Raw genomic sequence first — 17036 nt, 5'->3', positions numbered from 1 at the left:
AGTATCTACAAGATTAAACAGTAATGTTCTGAAAGAATGGGACATATTTATTATAAACAAAAACACCCCATCCATAAATCAAATGGGCAGCAGATGTTTGGTCTTTGAAAGGAATTATCTCTTTTGTCATTAGATTAGAAGGTCTACAGAGGAAAGAAAAGAATTAAGCATCATTTATCAGTTAAAGTCACCCAGTAATTTCTGCAATGAAACAGTCCAACTATATTTAGGAATTATCATGAAAGCATCCAGCTTCCTAGGTGAATTATTACTGAATTAATGTTAACCCCTAGGCTAAGTATGTAGCAAGTATTTTTTAAAAGTTGCTAATGTAAGGAGATATGCTACTGATCTCTTAATCTAATCACATTCGGCAAAGGTTATTTGCCCTGGGTCTGAGCTACATTGTAATAAAATCAAAGGACATAAAAACTGTGGCAGGAACAGTGCAGAAATTGGAGATGCATCATTATGAATAGCAACAAGTATGGAGATGCATATGTAAGAAGGTAACTAGAGTCAATATAACTACTGTTCTTCCATGATTTAGGGTAAAGAGATAGTTATGGCTCATCTGCTAAATAATCTACTGGGTAGATAGTTATGGATTATTATCCAGTATATTATTGAGGATAAGCCTGGTTAAAAACAAATAGAGAAAAGAACAAATGGCACAGACAGGCTTTTAGTAAGGCCATCATTTGTAATATTTCTGAGGAAAAATCTCTTTCAGAAATTCCTCAGCATAGCTAATGTGCCATAGAAGGACTCTCCATTTTAGGAGTGCATAAATCCACACAAATTGCTATCATAAGGATTCATTCCATAGCCCTTTTGGCATAAATGCACATCTGGTCTCTGTTTGTAATGAAATCAATTCAAAGCCCCACAGTGCATTAATAATAAAAATGTTCAACATATTGCAACCAAATAAGCCCTGCAAATTTGAGTCTGCAAGATTGTGTCACACACGCATACTCTTTTAACACTGATAAATGATGAGATTACAGAACATTTATCAAATGGCTTAAGATTCCGAAGGTAGATTTTTTAAATTAAAATTTTTATTTTCACAGAAAAATCCATATGTATGTATGCTAAAACCTTTTGCTTGCTTGATTTATAATGCCTCATGGACTTTTATATCTGCAGTTCAGCATAACACAGAAATTTTATTAATAATAAAATTATTATAAGCACTACTGCCTGGCTGAGAGGAAGTTCATGGATTTGCACTTTAACAACAACAAAATTCTAGAATTAGCTCACAGCAGATCAGAGTTTGTCATAAAGCTTACATTAAATTAAAATGGGATAAATTTTCCACATTAATTTTTTAAAATCTTGATTATTTTGTTTCCAGCAGTTGTAAACAACAACAGAGAATCTCGGTTTAAGAAAGCCTTCCTTGTCAGTCACAAGATTTACCTTTTGTGTTATGTGATTAACCCAAGGAGAAGAACAGTTGCTGAGATCTGGTCCTTGGGGATCCCAAATTCCATCAGGAGCAAGGCATAGATAAGTTGATACACCTATAAAAAGAAGAGAAGTAGGCTTGCTTCAAATATTCAAACCCTCCTTAGAATGACTTTACATCCATGCCTTGTTTAAATATGAGCAAAGGCAAAAATGAGACAATTAAATTGGGATAATGTTTATTAAAACACCAATTACAGTCTCTGGTGTGCAATTAGCATCCAAGGAATGTAGTACAACAAAAATATTCAATATTTTTAAAGCACTTCCTGGCAACTATGCTAAGAATGGGGACTAATTCAATGATAATTACGTGGATGTGGTATCTGCATCCATAGAACTTACTGCTGGAGTTTTCAGAGGCAAGACAGCAGCTGAGTCTTAAATGAATCAGTTTACAGATTTTTCAGGAAAACAAGGTGGGATAGCTAATTCCAGGCAGAGGAACAGCATGCCATTTTTGGGAAACTTCATGTTAAGTTCTTTGAGCTGAGGTCCACTGTTCTATCTGATATGGGGTTGTATTTAAAGGAGTTAGAAGGGTAGGCAAGGCCATCATAAATTCCCTTGTTTATCAGTTACAGGTGCTGGGAAATCAATTAACATCCATCAGAGGAGATACATGAGGGGATTCAGGTTTTACAAAGATAACTCTGGTAGCAGCATGGGGTATGAATGTGAGGAAGTGATGTGGAGATTCTGAGTAAGCTATTGTAATAATGCAGTGAGAGACGGTGAGGGTTGGAACTAAGGCAGAGAAGTAAAACTAAGACCAAGATATAGTGGCAGTAATGTAGGAGGGCTTCAGAAGGTTTCCCTTAAACCTCTCCCAATTCTCAAAGAAGAATAACAACATATTCTGTAGTGCTTTGCTGTTTGCAAAATGCTTTTGAATAGAGTATTACATTAATCTTCACAACAAATTTCTAAAATAGGGGGCCTGTTATTTCTCTTCTGGAGATTTAAAAAACTGAAATCCAGAACTAAGAGGATAGAGCTAGAAGAAAGGGAGGTTTCACATGAAGGTTTTCTTTCTCCAACAGAAAACTTTAAAATAAACATCCTTCCTCCCACTTTCATAAAGGGAAGGACAACTTCTGGATATTTTTAAGCACTTTGCTGAGAAAATATTAAATGTGCACTTTTATACAAACCAAGATATCCTCTGGTCTTGACACCACTTCTTATAGCATGGAATTCAGAATAATACATCCAAATTGGAACTTTTCTAAGAAAAACCTGCTTCTTTCAAGTAACCAAATCAATAACATCCAAAGACACTGTCCCAAAGAACAGTGATACAGTGGCATCCATTGTGCATTTGTTTTATTTACATTTTATATGAAATAATGCAAATTTAATTCAGTGTACAAGACTAATTTTATAAACAGAAAATCATAATATTTTTGATTTAAAATATTTGGCTTAAATTATTTATAATTTTATGTTTATATCATTATTTATAATAACATGGCTACCATTGGAGATAGTATGAATCATATCATTTGTAAAAGAGACAAAGAATGATTTAGCTCTTCTTGTCCCCCAGAGAAAAAAATGCAGTATTGCTTTCAGTAATTGGTGGATAAGTGGGAAGTTGGCTCCTGCCATGTCAGTCATGAACCTTTGACAACTCCAGGACAACTACACTGACGGGTAAAAAGGAAAGCAAAACTTTCTCCTGTTAAATTTTAGGTAAAGTTTCAATGACTCTAATAAAGAAATTTTTAACTTTATTTTCTGCCAAATGATATCTGGTCATTGGTGACAAGCATGAGTCTAGCTTCCAGCCGTCGAGTGACTCACTGTGGGCTGCTGCATAGAGGAGCTGGTTCTCTGTGGGAGCCAGTCCACAGCCTAACTGTAATTCAACACAGAAGCCTGATGCCATTTGGTAAATACTACTGATCTTGCACCTATTCCCACCAGATTCTCACCTGTGACTTCTTCAGATTCCATTTTCAAACTCTAAAAATTCATTACTTTAAGCTATAATTCAGCTGAATTCAGAATTTAATCGAATATGAAGTGACCAAAATATGTATGAACAAAGGAAAGAAAAGAAAGAAAGAACAAATGAACCAATGAATGAATGAAAGAAAGAAGAAAGAAAGAGAAAATGCCAGAGAACTGAGCCGAAATAACAAAAAAACAGCTTAGCACATTGGGGCAGACTTACCTATAGTTCCTGCAGGGCATGGCTGTTTTGCCATCTGTCCTTGACGGGTCTTAAACCACATGATCTCCCGGGCTTCCACAGCCTCACAGCTCTCTTCTAGAGCTGGGATTTGGGATGAGGCTGATGGAAGGTGTGTGGTAATGTCATCAAGCACCTCGACAGCTGGAGATGGGGTGCTAGTACTCCTGTTTCTTCTTCCTGGCACTGATGGAGTGGTAGTCCTCAATGGGCCCCACGTTGTGGTTCGAAGTGTGGTACTGGCAGTAGTGCTTCCCATGCCAAGTGGTCCTGTGGTAGAAATTTCTGTAATAAAATTCAAAAGAATACACCTACATTGCTTGTTCATTTTAGGACCTTAGGATGTCCTCATACTTTAGAAACCATTTTTATTTGACAATTCAAAGAGCTCCAAACATGGTAAAAGAAAGCCAATACCAAAGTATCAAATGCCACTTGAGTACCCAACTTAGACTTTTTTATGGTTCTTTTCAAGACAAATAAAAAAAATACGTAACACACAAAAATACTGTTCTTTTATTACAGTTCACCCCATCAATAAGCTTATTAAAGCCCCTGGTCTTGACAATTAGGGGATTAAAACTTAACGTCTTCTCTTCAAAATTCACAAATTTGGTATAGAAAGAGAGAATGCTATAAACAATATTCATTCATATTATATATGTGTCTCTAAACATGCAGCAAAAAGGGTAGAGGGAATAATAGATGAATCAGAAAAAAAGTGCTCACCAGCTAAAAAGCAAAGAGCAATTCTGATTTTAGTTTCCTTAACACAAATTAGAGAAGCTTGGTGAGCTACCTTGGTGCTCTTAGTATTTACCCACCTTAAAACTAAATGAGCCACCTATGATACATAGTTTCAAAGTTGATCTTTGTTATCCTAAAGTTTAAGAGTTTCTAATTAGTTGCGTCCATACATTATTTTCTAAGTTGATTTTTTAAGTGGAAAATGTTTTCCACATTCCAAATAAATCATTACGTCCTTTGACCAGATTCTAACAGGTTACTGAACCTATAATGTATCCAAAGAAATATCCTACCAACACCATGGAAATAATCACTGCAGAGAATCATCTTTTTGAGAGAATATATTCACTTCCAACATGGGAATGCAAGAATATACCATTCCTCCACATACATAGTCTTAATTCCTAATAGTAAGATTAGAAACTACTCTTCACTTCACTTACTGGCAATAAACTGTAGTAGCTTTGGCTCTTGCCAAAGTCGAGACAGTTCAGGTTTAAAAGCTTTAGGAAGTCTTGTGAGTCTCCAGCTCTTTATCATTCATTGTCTGCTTCTCTTTTACATGCCTAGACTCTCTGTGCCCCAGAAGAGGTCCCAATAAATAAATCACCATGTGTATAGTGTATATAAAGTCTCCAAAATCAGGATAGAGATGCATGGGGGGGGGTGTATTAATTTTGTGTACAATTCAATAATTGAAATTTCCTGAAATGATGCTATTTGCTTTCTTGCTCTTTCTTCTGTCTTCCTTTCCTCTCTTCCTAGCTTCCTTCTTCTTTTTCTTGTGTTCCCTCTCTGTGTGAACGGTTATGTTCATAAATACATCTACTCAAAATACATAGAAGAAAGCAGAATATCATCCCCATTCCCATCTTCCATACACACCGTATGCCCCAAACTGCCAAGTATTGCAGATTCTGTTTTGTTTCTCTATTTCAAAATCATCTCTCTCTCTTTTTCCCTCTCTCTCCAGCCACCACTACCTATGTTCGGCCTATCATCATCAAATGGATGAAGAGAGCAGCCTTTTAACCTTTTTGTTAATGAAAGTAATGCCAGAGCAAAATGGCAATACTGGACTTTCAATATTTATTTTTGTAACATAAATATTCAGAATTCATAAGAAAAGATTTGCTGATCTAACATAATATAAACATAAAAATTTAACAACAAATTTCTAAATGTGAAGTGAAATTGAATTTTAAAATATAAACAGCAAAAATGTGATTTTAATACATATTATTTGCATATAAAATCAATGAAATCCTTGAAAAAGTAAATATAAACATAAATTAGCACAAATTAATAATGAGAAGTCAAAAATGAAATATTTTGATCAAAGTATTTTTTTGTGTGCAGATTTTTCTGGCTGTTGGAAAACCTTTTTAACTTCATACTACTTGGGGAGTAGTAAGGCAATAGTTATGAGTTAACTCCAATTATTTTCTTCTGACTCATTTTTATATAATACCACCTTTTATTTGTACTTTTGAGGGGATTATTTTGAGTAACTTTTAATTTTTTAACAGGAACTACATTTTTTTCTTTGATAATGACCCAGCATTTTTGTTTCAAAGAAAGCATTTCTAGTCATTGTCTTTTTAGTTTGATCATGCAAAAATGGAGATTCACAGCAGTTACCTATATTAATTAAAATGATCTCATGCTTATATTCTACCTGTTCAGGAAGTCCTTGAACCAGAAAAAAAAAATTGATTTAAAAACAGAAGCTCTCTTTTATCAATTGTCTTCTTTCTCTTATGAATTACAGAGTTACTGAAAAATGCTTTCTAAATAAGTGCACTTATCTGCAGCTAGATATTTAAATTAGAGTGTAACTCCATGTTTAAAGAAGGGTTTTGTTCAGCAAAATTTTCATTATGATAAAACTGTATAGTAACACATATGGTGAAAAGACTTGCCAGCCTACTGTGGCAATCAGACAAATCACAGTAGGACATTCTTGAAAAACACACAAGGAGCAATGACACAATGTCACAAGATTTTTGCAACTTACTGAAACTCCCCACTTAAAATTTTTGAATAGATTTGCCTTTTAGCATAGGTTTAAAAAGTGCATCATTTTCCTCTAGTAAAATGATTCAGATTTCAGATTTTTGAAGACTGCTGAAATAACAGTATCACACCAAAATATACTTAATAATAGCACCACATAATGAAAATCAATGTTCTTAATTTATCTCAAAAATAGGCCTATTGAAACCTTTTGTCAGAAACATCTCACAGGGTATAAATGGGAATATTTCCCCCTGATTAAAATACTTAAATGGTTCCTCTCTGTTCTCCAAACAAGTGCTGTACTACTTTTCTTCATGCCCAGGTCCCTTCGTGAGTTTGTCTCTCTAGAAACTTATAATGCTTCCTCACCTTTTAATTCTACTTTTTAAACCATACAGAATCACCAGTAGTTCCCCAAATGCACCCTGCTCTTCCTGCCTTGGGGCCTTTGAAAATGCTACAAAGGGCTCCTCTCCCCACTTTGACCTGGCTAACTCCTTTTTAATCCTTTGGGGTGTAGCTGGAATGCCATTTCCATCATGGAGTCTTTCCAAAATCACCAAGTCTGGGCTATGTATTGATAAGTGTATTGTTTAAGACTATTTCTCCAGTCTTTAGTATTGTACCTGACCAAGAATAAACAAGCCCTGAGTCAAGACAGATGAACTTCTGGGGTAGGTCAGGAAAGCAGTGGGGTCTATAGTTGGTAAGTGTTACAACAGCAGGGAAAACACGAGTAGAGGAAAATAGCAAATGGGGAGCTAAGAGTTCCTACAGAGGGTGGACTGGAAAGGTAATTTTATGAATGCGTTATATCCTAGCATTAAGAAAATAACGTGTCAGCTCAAAAAGGAAATAAACAGGGAGAATACAGAATAAAAAACAAACAACCCTATGTCAGAACAGTCCGATATAAATTGAATATATTACGATACAATAACACTAATACATGATATTTTAAAAGTTCAATTTGTTATGGATTGCATTGTAAGGATGGTTGCTGACTTAGTTTAATACAGATATACTAATGTTAAACATCAGTATGTCCTTGGAACTGTGCCACAGAGAGATGTCTACAAGCAGGGTCAAACCATTACATTTGACTAAGCAGAATAAGAATCAATTTTGAAAGCTGTGCCTGATCCCCACATGCCCTCCCTTCCACTTACTACTCCGTGAGACAAATCCGGCTCTGCTCAAAGCCAGCTCTGGGCAGAATAAGGACTGGTGATATATATATGCCGACTCTAGTGAAAGAAAGTGATAAGGAGAAAGACTCACCTTATTGCCAAAGCACTGGGGAAAAAAATCCTGATTCATAGAAGGGTAATACCAATACTCTTTGGTGACGTTTCATCCCATGTCATACATGTAAGAGTTAGTCTTTGTGTACCTTCCAGCAAGGGAGCAGTGATGGGACACTTTCTCAGTGTATAATGTTATTGAATCTTACGTGATAACACAGCTAGCTTAATAATCCCTGTGTTACTAAGTGTCTCGTGGTCGTGTATATCAAGGAAAGGCAGCTGTATAAAATAAGTTTGAATGACTACTTATATCTAACACTTTTAAACGTGTAAATTTCCCTATTATTTTATCATTGTTACAGTGCTTGTATTTACACAGAATAGTATTTTTATTAAAATGATTGAACAAAATCGTATTAACATTTTCCCTCATAATCACCCTTATTAGTAAAAAAATGCCATTTCCTTGCTTGCTGAAATTTATGGCCTATAGTTTATTTCAGTCTTATTATTTGATTTATTTTGTTTAATGTTTTTCTTTCCCCTTCAGACTGCTTTGAAAAGAATAAATAGTATTCCTTTTAATAGTATGCTATTACAGGTTACAGTCTGTGGATCATCTTAATGGAAAACAATGAAAATAACATACATTTTTATAGTGTTTACCTTTTATAATATTTTTCTTGATATCTATTTTCTCATTTAGTTCAGACCAAAAACTGTGTAGGGTAATTATTATTATGAATTTCTTATTTTAAATATGCTAAAACAGAGGCTCATAGAGTAAATGATCCATACTATACAGGTAGTAAGTGAAACAGTGGCTGCTGAGTACATATTTCATGTTTTTTATACTATGCTATCAAAAAATGACATTCCTGAATTATTTCATGCATTCTATAACCACAAGTCTTCCATAATCCTTTAAGAAAAGGCTGAAGAGAAAAAAAAGATTCTAGTAAAAGAATACTATCTTTCATCACAAAACATGTTTGTTATTTGGAAAGGGCAGCTTCTACAAAATGCAATACTTAAAACAGAATATAAAATGATGAAATCATAGAGTCAGGATGAATTTCACTTCTCTATAGAAGACATTTATAAACAGCACGGCTCAAATTCTCCGTCCTTTCTCCTTTTCTCTCTAAAGTTATGTACTACCCCTCATGGTATTCCCTTTACAAATTTTCTCATTCCAACATACAATATTTTTACTGACTATGGAAGCATTTCCTTCTTCCTAACCTCCAAGTTTTCATTTAAATCCAAGGTCAATTACTGAAGAAATCTTCACAAGGGCCTGAAAGAGGAAATAGGAAAACTAAAACTGTAAGAATGCTGCAAGTAGTTTTGACTACTTGTTCAGTGCTCTGGGCAGAAAAGGAATTTCTGCCTAACCTCCATGGATATCAGTTGGTGGCAGCAGATTTGACTACACCTAGTTTTTAACAAGAAACATTAAATATTACTACATTTTCAGAATGGATCCATTTGTAATACTTGGCTCTATGAACTCTTGAGCACCGTGAACTTCCACAAACTAACAGCTATGTGGAGACATGTTTACTTTTATAATTTGATCCATTGCTATTTTCAGATTCTCTTATAAGTAGGATATTATCCTAATGGTAAAAAGAGGAAATTTTCTGTTTTAATAAACATAATGGGCTTATGTAAGATATTAAGCTAAACTCTAAGACTTCTGTGCATCTTTTCAAAATTATCTGGTACATATTTACTCCCTATCATGCAAGGAACTGTGTTGTATATTTTATCTGTGTGCTCTGGTTTAGCACTCTCAATAGTCTCGGGGTAGGTATACGTATCTTCATTTTGGAGATGAAAGAAGTCAAATAATTTTCTATAGCTGACATAGCTGGCCAGTGATAAAATCAGAATTTGAATCCAGGTCAATTAATGTGTGTCCCCCAGGGCTAGGCTGTTTTAAAAAATTTAAACAAAATTTAACGATGTCAATACATATGTAAAAATTGGGGAAAAAAAATCTGTTTCAAACACTGGTCACACATACTTTTTTAGGTAGTGCTATAGCCCAGCCTTGTTTGGTGTTTACTGAGCACTTCTGAATCAGGCACTATTTGAACACTTTACAGAGACTCACCCCTTTAATTTTTACAACAAATCTATGAAAAGGTACTGCCAATTATCCTATTTTACAGATGGGGAAACTGAAGCACAGAGAGTTTCACTTACTAGTTTGTAAGTGGCAGAACAGAGAAACAACCCTGGCACTGTTACAGAGTCCCCGGTCTTAACTATCCTAACTTGGAGGGGATATTCAGAACCTGAACTTGGAACACATGAAAGCAGCCTGCCCACTGCTCTTGAAGAGGAAGAAATCCTCTTAGAGCTAGTTTCTCTCTGTTTATCCCATTTCTAATTCCCTTAAGTAACGTTTCAAGATCAGCTAAGGAAAAACTGTTGATTCCAGAAAACTTAATACAGTGTTCAGCCTATAAATAGGCAATTAAAAAAAGAATCAACAAAGACAAACAATAATGTGAAATAAAAGCTGACATTTTTTGAGCATTTATTTTGTGCCAGGCAGTGTGCTAAAGCTTTACATGTATAACTGAGGCACAGAGAGGTTAAGTGAATTTCCCAAGCTCACAAAGTTCATAAGTAGTAAAGGTAGGATTTCAGTACAGATAGTTTGACTCCAAAACCCATGTGTATCCATGTTATCTAACAAACTGATGAAGGTTTGAAGTCACATTTTTTTTTTTAAGTATCAGAGTTGTGGCATATATTATTTGCATATAACAGAGCTGAACATTGTGAATTACAAGGTTAATTCATTCCATCCATAATTATTAAAAGCACCTCCTACCACTCACAAACCATGTCAAAGGTGCTGTGTTGAGAATAAAATGGTAAGTACAATTATCATGTTCCTTGCCCTCAGGAAGCCCTCCCTAAAAGGCTTTATGAAAAAAAATTACTGAAGAAGATAGAAATAGAAAGAGGAGAAATATACAAACTATGTTTATCATTCAATATATACTTATCAGGGTTTCTTACACATCATACTGGGCATCAAGGAGTCAGAGATGAAAGAAAGATACTACTCTCAAGGAAATTTTAAAATATTTTATTTTGTGGAAGCTACAACATCATCAATTATTCTATGTGCCAGTTAGAAAGTTTAAAAAAATCATCTCTGCCAATTAAACTCTGACATGCTTTCAATTGTGAGGCACATCCCAATTTATGAGATGTTAAAGAGTAAAATTATTACAATAATAGAATTGATAAAATAATATAGTAACAAAAATCCCTCCTTATAACACAACAAGACAAATCACCATCATTTAACAGAGGCATGACCTTGGAAAAATTATAATATCTCTCTGTGTCATAGTTTATGCATCTGTTAAATGGAGATAAAAATATACATACTTATTTGACAAAAAAAATAGGACTACACATTCAAAGTACTTAGCAAAATGATAGACAATAAATGTTCACTATCAGCAACAATATCGTTATTTATTCCTTAATTCAACCAAGATTTATTGACTGCTTACTTCACGCCAGGTACGATTCTATAGAGCTTACATTTTCATGGGATAGACAATAAATTGGATAAAAAAATAAAATATACAGTATATGATATAGTGAAAAGTGCTAAGAATAAGAAGAAAAGATAAAGCAGGAGAAGGTGATAGTAAGTATTTGGGGAAGGGAATTATGATTTTTTGGTAGAGTGACCAGGCGTTGTCTAGCTGAAAAGTGACATTTGAGTAAAGGTCTGAAGGAAGAAGTGGAAGGAGGAATGTAAGTAACTCGGGGGGAGGGTAGTTTTCTAGGCAGAGGAGGCTGCATGTGTAAAGGCTCAGGTATGCTCAAAGCCCTGTGAGGGGGCTGGCATGACTGGAACAGAGTATGTGAGGGAAGAGCCCCATGAGATGAGGTCAGAAGGTGATCAGAAACAGCACATAGGATTTCACAGGTCATGGTGAGGACTTTGGTAATTACTCTCTGAGGTATGGAAAGCCCCTGGAGGGTTCTGAGTAGAGGAATGGCATGACCTGACATGTTCAATAGGACCACTGGGGCTGTTGTGTTGGAAGAGTGATTAGGATGTGATTATGAAGAAGAGCAGGGGGTGTGAGAGGGCAGGAGATGAATTTGGGTAATTCATACCATGATCCTAGCTGGCCTTCAGTAACTGTGGGTTGAACTGAACTGTACTTACTTCTTCTTTTTAAGGAAAGAAGAGCTGCTCTGCTCATGCAAATACTTCTACAGTTCCATCTCAATCATGGCTTTTTAAAACAGAGAAGCCATATTGACATACTGACTCCAAACACTGTGGAAGTGTTCCTGAATACTAATACAGCTATGTTGGTGTTCTTATTAATGTAAAATTTCTGTAAGTTTTAATACATGGGAATATCAGATAGACTTTGGTGGTAAAAAAACAAGCAAGGAAACAAAGAAACTAGAGAATTCAGTTTAACAGAATTAAATTTTACTGATTTCTCAATAACTAGTAAAACATGTAAGAAAGATAAGAAGTTGAATTGGTATTAAGATTGAGAATAATGTCTTACTCTCAGCCTCAATATTGTACTTTATTACCCTAGTTTTGACATCATTGTTATCTAGTTACTGGAGTTATTGCCTAATACTTACAGTGACGTGTTTTACTATTAACTTATGAATTACACTTTACCTATGAATATACAGGAATATCTGAATAGGAGGGTTGTACATTATGTATGTATGAATAAGTGTGAAGTTAGAATAAATTCAAGAAAAATTATTGACTCTCCGTGAGCCATAATAAAATTATCCTGTCTAGCATATAAAGTCCTTTAGAAGAGGAGCCATATTTTACTCAACTTTGTATTCCTAGTCTATGTTTTTGGAAATAAAATACTCAAGTAAATAGTGAAGTAGAGCACATAATTTAAGCTCCAAGTTTTTTTTTAGGAATGCAATTTTAGTAACTTTGGTCTACTTCAGATGCTTAGAAAATACATATAAGTGCTCGTCCTTGTTATATACGCCCACGTTTCTAAGAAACTGATAAAATATAAGGCCCTATTTTAGGGTGGTTACTGTTCTTGTTTGTTTGTTTTGTTGCTTATATTTACATTCTAGGAAGCAGTTAAGTATCTCAAAATAATTCTTAAAAAAGAAAAACTTGAGCATTGATTTTTCATCAAATAAACATAAAAGTGACTCAAGCAGGAAATCCAAGGTGCTAGAAGGATTTGTATACAATATGGCCCCTCTCCTCAAGGAGTTTACATGCTGGGCAGGATAATTTTATTATGGCTAATAGAGAGTCAAAGCTTGGTTCTTCAATGTGATCATCTAATGATGAGAATCGCTGAATCTTCTTTAATACTAGTGAAGCCACTAAATATTTCATTTTTTCAAGCAATTTAAATAAAAAAGAAACAGCTGTATATTTGGCGTATAAATGACTCAAATTTAAGCAAAACAACGAAATTCCTTCTAAATCACTCAATAATCACCAAGTAGTTTATACGCTAGATAAGTCATTCTGACAAAATCACATTTAAACTCTAAACTCTTTTATTGGGTGCAGGGAAACTTGAGATTTTACTTGTTTTCCATACAAATACAGTACCAGACATGTATTAGGTGCTCAATAAATGCATGATGAGTAAGTGATAGAATAAATATTTATGCTTTATTTTGAAAGGTATTTCAGAAGATCCTTACATACTACTCTATCTCAGACTATGATTTTGATAAAGTTGGAAAAAAATTTGATTACTCCTTCCAGATTAAATTTAGTAAGAAGATTTAACATACAAGGGCTTAACATTTTTACTTACAAAATTCTAATAGCCATAATTATCAGCATCAGAAATTACATAATTAGAATCTCATGAAACTTTGAGTATTTGTATAGGTACACTAATTCATAATTGCTTTCCTCTAAGAGAAAGGAAAAGAGGAATTACCTATGTTAAACTGAGAACTAAATGGTTGAGTGATCAGGACAAGACATTTTCTATTTACACAGGAACAGAATTCAGGACATGTATCTCTAAGTTGCATATTTTTGATTAGTCCACAAGGTGAGAACTTAACAGCTACTCCTTGCTCACTTATGTACCAAACCATTTTTTAGAAAATCTACTCTACTCTAATGGCAAACCATACCTACAAATCACATTTCAAATTAGTAGAGGAATAATAACTCCCTTCTTTTATTTCTCTTGATTGTTTTCTTTTTCAGAAGATGGAGTATTGTATCCCACAAATAATGATTGGTATGTCAAAGAAGCAAATTGCTTAGGGAAATCTTCCCACAGGATCAACAATTTGCAGATTTGTCTATTAAAAAGAAATATACAGACATATACTTGCACACAAATATTCCAGGTTGCTAGGGAAACAAGTAGAGTGGATACTGATTTTACTAGCCTTTCTACTCCACAAGAAGCAGGTTTGTTTTCAGAGATCTCTGAAGAGACCTCCAAACTTCATAAAACACTGCATTTACTAAATTAATAATCAAATAAATGACAGTAATGTGTCCTGGGAAGAGCATGTACTTCAGCTTTGAAATACTGGAGAATCATTTATTAGGTGTGTGGCTTTGGGCAAATTAATCTTCCAGAAAGCCAAAACCTCTTTATATTTAAAAATGTTGATTCTTAATTGGTTTCAATAATTCCTCAGTCTTTCAAGGGCATTAAAGAACCCAATGGTAACTAGCTTACTCACTGCATCCAAACTAGCTTTGGAAAAGATCTGTGATATTGCACGTTTTTTTAAAAAAGACAGGATAACGTATAATAAAGAGAAAAAAACTTTCTTCGAAATTTATTTGCCTAATAAATGACAGTTCAAAATTTCAGATGAGAGAATACTGGGGCATAGAGAACATCACATAATCTTCTTTCAAAAAATATTCATTATTTAGCATTGAAAGTTAAAAAGCAAAAGGGACATGTTAAATCAATATTGGAATATATAGTATGAATAAGATCAAACTATTGTGTAATCAAAATTGTACATGGTCTATGTAATTTTCGGCCAACAAGTGGTAGCAGAATTCTTCCAATAGTGTAATCACTTAGCAGCACACCTTGACTTTCATATAGGAGAGGGTCCAAAGTCTACATAATAATCTTTGTGGGCCAAACTTTAGACTAATTTTGGTAACCCCAAAGCCCCATGAAGACAGACTGTTGCTTTTTGGCTCAGCAATGATCCTCAATGCCTTGGGTGATATCTGACACAGAGGAGAGGCTCATTTAATATTTGTTGGATAAAATACTCTAATATCAAGAACCCCGATTAGCTCCTAAGTATTAATATTGGGTCTCATAAATTTGATCATTGGAACACCCTGAGGTGATCACCATACTTTTTCTTCATTGTTTCCACTCTAACCTACACCTGGTCTGTTACAACAGCCTTTTAAAAACTTTTTACTTTGAAATAATTATAGAATCACAGGCATCTGCAAAAATAGTACAGAGTGTTCCTTCATCCAGCTTACACCAATGGTGAGATCTTAAAGAGTAATAGTAAATATCAAAGCCAGGAAACTGATATTGATATAGGACTCTTACACTTGACTGTAATTCTTATTCAGTTTTCACCATATTTTTAACCTGCTTTCATTAATGTGTGTATGCATGTGTATGCGATTGTGTATAGTTCTTTCAACCCATGCATAGATTTGTGTAACAACAGTTGCATTCAAGATACCGAACTCTCTGGTTCTATGTCTTTGTATTCATACCCACTATCCCCTGGCAACTTCTGATCTATTCTCAATTTCTATCATTTCATTGTTTCAAGAAAGTTATATATAAATGGAATCACATAACATATAACCTTTTAAGGTGTACTGTTTTACTCAGTAGAATGCTCTTGAGGTCCAACCAGGTTATTGCATGCACCAATAGGTAAATCGTCTCCCAGCACACCACGTGAACACCTATAATCTATCTTTCATTTTGAGGTTGAGGTGAACTTTGAAAAATGAAAATCTGATGTCTCTTTTCAAAAGCTTCCCACTGATCTTAATATAAATCCTGAAATCCCTAAATGTGGTTAAAAAAGTCCTCCAATCAGTTCCCTTTCTACTTCTCCAACTTCAACTTCAGCCTCCCTAGTCTTTGCTCTCCCCCTTCCAACCATCCTAGATCTATTTCCTGTGTCCCCAAAGGCCCCTTCTCGTCTCCAAAGATGTAAATGTTTCTTTCTGGGACACTCTCTTCTCAATCTTACCAAGATCCCACTCCCATTACTTGGATAACTTACTAATCCTTTGGATATCTGTGATTTGTGGTTACCATAAGCAAAAAATGGAAAGAATGAATGAAATTGGCATTTTAGATTACTTGTGCTGGTTTGTATATATTATGCCCCCCACAAAAAGCCATGTTCTTTAATGCAATCTTGTGGGGGCAGACGTATCAGTATGGATTAGGTTGGAACCTACTGGTTCAGTATTTCCATGGAGGTGTGGCCACGCCCATTCAGCGTGGGCCTTGATTAGTTTACTAGAGCATTATATAAGCTCAGACAGAAGGAGCTCACTGCTGTAGCTGAGACAAACATTTTGAAGATGGCCATTGGAAGCTGATGCAGACATTTTGGAGAAAGCCAGTTTGAAACACAACCTAGGAGCAAGCAGATGCCAAGCCACATGCCTTCCCAGTTAACACAGGTTTTCCGGACACCACTGGCCATCCTCCAGTGAAGGTACCCGATTGTTGATGCATTACCTTGGACGCTTTATGGCCTTAAAACTGTAACTGTGTAACCAAATAAACCCCCTTTATAAAAGCCAATCCATTTCTGGTGTTTTGCATTCTGGCAGCATTAGCAAACTGGAACATTACTCATACTTGTGTTTAATATACGGTTATTGTATTTCAGATATTAAATCAGAATAGGAATTCACAGATTTCACACTTCCTGGGGGGTGTTCATTTTCTCTACTATTAGCCAGGCAGAACAGTATAAAGGAAAAGAAACAAATGAGCACCAGCAACTGCATTTTCTAGCTGTAGAACTTATGGCAAATCACTAAACTGGGCTAAGCATTAGTTTCCTAAGAAAACTAGGGAAAAGTGTGTTGTAAATAATAATGCTATATTTCACAGCCAGCACAGTTCTTGGCATGTAACAGTTGCTCAATAATTGCTTAAAATATTGGATTTGTGAATATTCATATAAGATATGCAAATAGCACAAACATGTAGGCAGGTTATTTGAAGGCAAAAAAAAAAATTTGATTATATAATTTTCACGTTCCCCCCCAAATTATGCATTATGTGTATAACTTACATAAAACAGAAATCATGACCTCTTGGGAAAGT

At 34.8% G+C, this 17036-nt stretch overlaps 1 protein-coding gene across 7 annotated transcripts in view; it reads right to left on the bottom strand.

Moving 5' to 3' along the window:
• Nucleotides 1-17036, bottom strand: part of ADGRL3 (adhesion G protein-coupled receptor L3) — a 912567-nt gene that overhangs the window by 209136 nt on the left and 686395 nt on the right. For 5 of the 7 annotated variants that reach the window (XM_037829887.1, XM_037829881.1, XM_037829884.1 and 2 more), the window contains 2 exons: nt 3656-3958; nt 1429-1532 (listed from right to left, as the gene is read on the bottom strand). In XM_037829887.1, the coding sequence (XP_037685815.1) occupies nt 1429-1532; nt 3656-3958 (407 nt within the window). The remainder of the gene's footprint in view (nt 1-1428; nt 1533-3655; nt 3959-17036) is intronic. The other 2 variants (XM_037829883.1, XM_037829886.1) reach the window with 1 other exon arrangement.

The sequence above is a fragment of the Choloepus didactylus genome, chromosome 3 (assembly GCF_015220235.1).
Source record: "Choloepus didactylus isolate mChoDid1 chromosome 3, mChoDid1.pri, whole genome shotgun sequence".
NCBI classification, from domain to species: Eukaryota; Metazoa; Chordata; class Mammalia; order Pilosa; family Megalonychidae; genus Choloepus; species Choloepus didactylus.
This window is presented reverse-complemented; position numbering and strand designations above follow the sequence as displayed.